The 3,602-nt window shown below is 39.9% G+C and overlaps 1 protein-coding gene across 1 annotated transcript; it reads right to left on the minus strand.

The window, feature by feature from the left end:
- On the minus strand, nt 1-1,881 carry LOC116004092 (transcription factor MYB64-like). The gene is made up of 3 exons (XM_031244025.1): nt 1,448-1,881; nt 1,222-1,348; nt 1-858 (listed from the first exon to the last, which is right to left on the minus strand). Exons 1-3 carry the CDS (start codon nt 1,879-1,881, stop codon nt 1-3), a joined length of 1,419 nt encoding a protein of 472 aa, XP_031099885.1.
- Nucleotides 1,882-3,602: the final 1,721 nt, after the last annotated feature.

Genomic DNA, 3,602 nt, shown 5'->3' on the forward strand with positions numbered 1-3,602 from the left:
TTAGAACATTTGGCGCGGGGTTTTGGTGCAGAAGCTTCCATAGCCATGGGGGCATGAGCAGTACTGAGAAGAAGAAGAAGCAGACACAAAGTCCATAAAATCCATATCCATTGCGGCGGCGGTGGCGGCGGAGGAACACCAGCGGTTCATCGTCCCGGCGGGTGGGGCTCCACGGTGAGAACCGGCGGCGCCGGAGTTTGTGTTGTTAGCGGCGGCGGGGGCTAGTGGAGTTGAGTTGATGATTTGATCAGCACCGCCCATTTCGTACAAGTTAGGATCGGACGCTAGATAGGTGCTCCAGCTGTCCTCCTCCGTCGCCACGCTGTCTTCATTAGTCCTCCGCTCAACCGCCGCGAATTCCGCGCTGCTTTTATTGCTCCGGGACCCATTGTTCGCCGCCGTCGACGACGACGACGAGGAGTTGCCGAACAGTTTCTGCATGAAGTTCATCTCCTCGTCGTACGTCTCCGTCAAAATCGACGGCGAATCGCGGTTATCTTGCTCCTCCGCCGGCGCCGGAGAACCGCCATTGTTAACCTGCTGTTGGATTGAAGGGTGCTCTGCAACGAGCGTTCCGGGCGGGCCGAGGGTGAGGCCACTGAAGTACTTATACTTTATATAGTTCTGAAGAACCACCGATTTTCTCCTCCCGCCGGCGCCGGAGCTGCTCCCGGCGTCCTGCAACGACGACTTCAGTCTCCGCTTGGAGAACTGGCGTCTCTTGGTGGCGTTCCAGTGGTTCTTGATCGAGTTTTCCGACCGGCCGGGAATCTGTTTCGCGATCTCCGACCACCGGTTTCCCAGTTGCTCATGCACTTCCACCAACAGCCTCTCTTCTTCCTCACTCCACGATTCCTTCTGCAAAAAATCGTTAACCCAAAGAATCCGGCGAAAAAGTAAAACACCCAACGGTGTAAAAATAAAAAGCAGATACATTTAATTAAACATTTAAGAATAATGTTTATTTAAGGAAATAATTGCATTGAATGTTGTATAAATTAGAGTAATTAATGAAAAAAAAAAATTAATGAATGGATTTCTGAAATCTCAATTTTTAGGAGTGATTGATGAAATATTTAGGAAATTCATCAGATTAAGGCGTGTGTTTCTGAAGCCAAATGATAAATGGATAAATAAATTAAAGGGTAGAATTTTAATTTTTTTTTGGTGAACATTTAAAGCGTAGAATTAACGACAAGACAAAAAGGTTTGAGACAAAACCTTAATATCAGGGCGAAGGTGGTTGTGCCACCTTTCTCTGCACTGTTTTCCGGCACGGCCGACAATCTTGGTGGCGATCACACTCCATCGCCTATCTCCGTACTGGTTCACCAACCTAATCAGAAGCCTTCACACATGTCGAATAATTGTGAGTAAAACATCGTATAAGATCGAAAAAAAATAAAAAATTATTGACTGATGACGTGATCAGTTGTTTATCACTTACCCATCCTCTTCTTCAGTCCACTGGCCCTTGATGAAGACGACTCCATTAGAGGGGCGGCGTTCATGTTCTTTCTCTCTTCTTGTTTCTTGAGGATATGCATTTTCCGGGTTATGGTGGACCCAGCTCGCCGGCGCCGGCGCCGGCACCAGTCCGTGGGGAAAGCCGCCACGGCTCCCGAAGTTGTTTAAGTTCGGGAGATGACTCAGCCAAGACGCCGCCGCGGCATCGGGCGGCAGCAGGCCGTTAGAACTGCTTGCGCCGCCGTGAAACGACGATGAAGAAGAACCAAAGCTCTTCGGGAAGGGGGAAATCTCTTGATGATCGTTTCTTTGGGGAACAATCACCGGTGGGAAAGGTGGGAGGATAGGGTTTTGGAAGTTCACGGCAAACGGCCGGTAACCACCACTACCACCGCCACCACCACCGTCGTTCATCGAAGAAAAATAGAGGGAGAAAGATTTGATGGTTTTGATGTGAAAAGGGGAAAACAAAGGGTTGGGGAACTTGACAAATAAGACTAACGCTGGCCAGCCGCTTAGCGTATACAAGTAAGAATGGGTAGTGAGTAGTGACGAACTATTGTATATATATAGGAGCGGTGAGACATTGGCATGAGAGATAGATGCAATCCAACGGCGGAGGTCCAATCAGAGGTGGGCCCTAGGAATATGTATACCAGTAGTACCACACGCATTCTTATCTTTATTCGTACTAATCTTTGACATGTTCTGACCGATTTATAAAGGATACAGTTTTCATTTATTTTTTACCATGAAAGTTTTACTTTTGTATATGTAAATAGTTGTGGAATACATGTATATACAGCTTCATCTTAGGTCGGAAAGTACATTAGTTATTAGAAATTAGATAAAACATGAGTTGGTTAACAAATTACTAGAGTGGTACCAGTTTTCAACAGCTAAGCTAAGGGCATGTCAACTAATAATTAATTATAGGTGTAAACACGAAATTTGAAATTTGTATATATATAACAAATAAAAAAAATCCAAGAATTGAATTACAATGAGTATCGTTAAAAATAATTTAATTTGATTCTCAAAGAAGTGTCTATTCTTTGTTGAAGGGTCTCCAAACTCAAATGATTTGATTTTCAATAGAAAGTCTAGTCTTCAAAATTGGTGAATGACAAGAGCTTCAATGTGTGATTTATGATATGAAATGAAGTCTAATATTTACAGTGGTAATTAATGAGATAATAGTCATAGTACTAAGAATTATCAAAAATGAATGAACTATGCCATTATTATGTCTATGTTCATGATATTATAACAACTATAATATTTAAAAGAGAAAATTATCAAAATTATTTATCAACTATGCCATAATTTACAAATTAGTTATCGAATAATAATTTTACAAGATTAAGTCCTTAAGTATTCAATTTTTATTCATTTTCGTCCTCCGTAACTTGAATTAGTTGACCAAAATGAGTAAACATTGAATTCTTGAGGACTTAATTTTGTAAAATTATTAGTCGATGACTAATTTATGAATTATAGCAAAGTCGAGAGACGATTTTATTAATTTACCCTATTTAAAATTAAAATATATAATTTGAATAAATCTTTATCAAATAATTAAATTAATTACACAGATAGTATAATATTCTAAATTAATTTAATTAATTGATGTACATGCTCAAATAACTCAATTAAATTGTGATCCAATATTATTAATTAGCCCAATTAGTACTGTCAAATACTAAAAAAATTAAACAAAAAAAAAAAGAAAGAGTTGATTTGATCCATGAATAGTAAGTAAGACAGATAAAATTGGACAAAAGGAGTAGCTAATAATGAATTGTGTCAGTGGATAGTTGATAGGGATAATGGTCAAATAAACTTTTGATCGCCAATACTAGAATTTGGGTCTTTGGATTCCATAAATTGGAGATTGGGCGAAACTGCAAAAGTGTAAAAGATAGATCCCTTGAACAGAGTTAATGACATTGACTAACCAGGAGGCTCCCTAAGTGGGCGTAATATTGAAATAGACCCTCTAAGTTTGTATATTAATGCAATTGAGCAATTTTTACCTTTTATTGGCCGTAAATAACCGATTAAATGTCACGTCAAATATTTTGTACGGAGTATATCTTAAAGTAATATATTTATCAATCTAGGTTATCTCCCTA

This window comes from Ipomoea triloba, chromosome 14 (assembly GCF_003576645.1).
Source record: "Ipomoea triloba cultivar NCNSP0323 chromosome 14, ASM357664v1".
NCBI classification, from domain to species: Eukaryota; Viridiplantae; Streptophyta; class Magnoliopsida; order Solanales; family Convolvulaceae; genus Ipomoea; species Ipomoea triloba.

Coding starts and splice junctions, on each gene's coding strand:
- LOC116004092 (XM_031244025.1), bottom strand. CDS start 1,881: ATGAACGACGGTGGTGGTGGCGGTGGTAGTGGTGGTTACCGGCCGTTT. Junction 1,349..1,447: donor TGGACTGAAGAAGAGGATGG/GTAAGTGATAAA, acceptor ACATGTGTGAAG/GCTTCTGATTAGGTTGGTGA. Junction 859..1,221: donor ACCTTCGCCCTGATATTAAG/GTTTTGTCTCAA, acceptor GATTTTTTGCAG/AAGGAATCGTGGAGTGAGGA.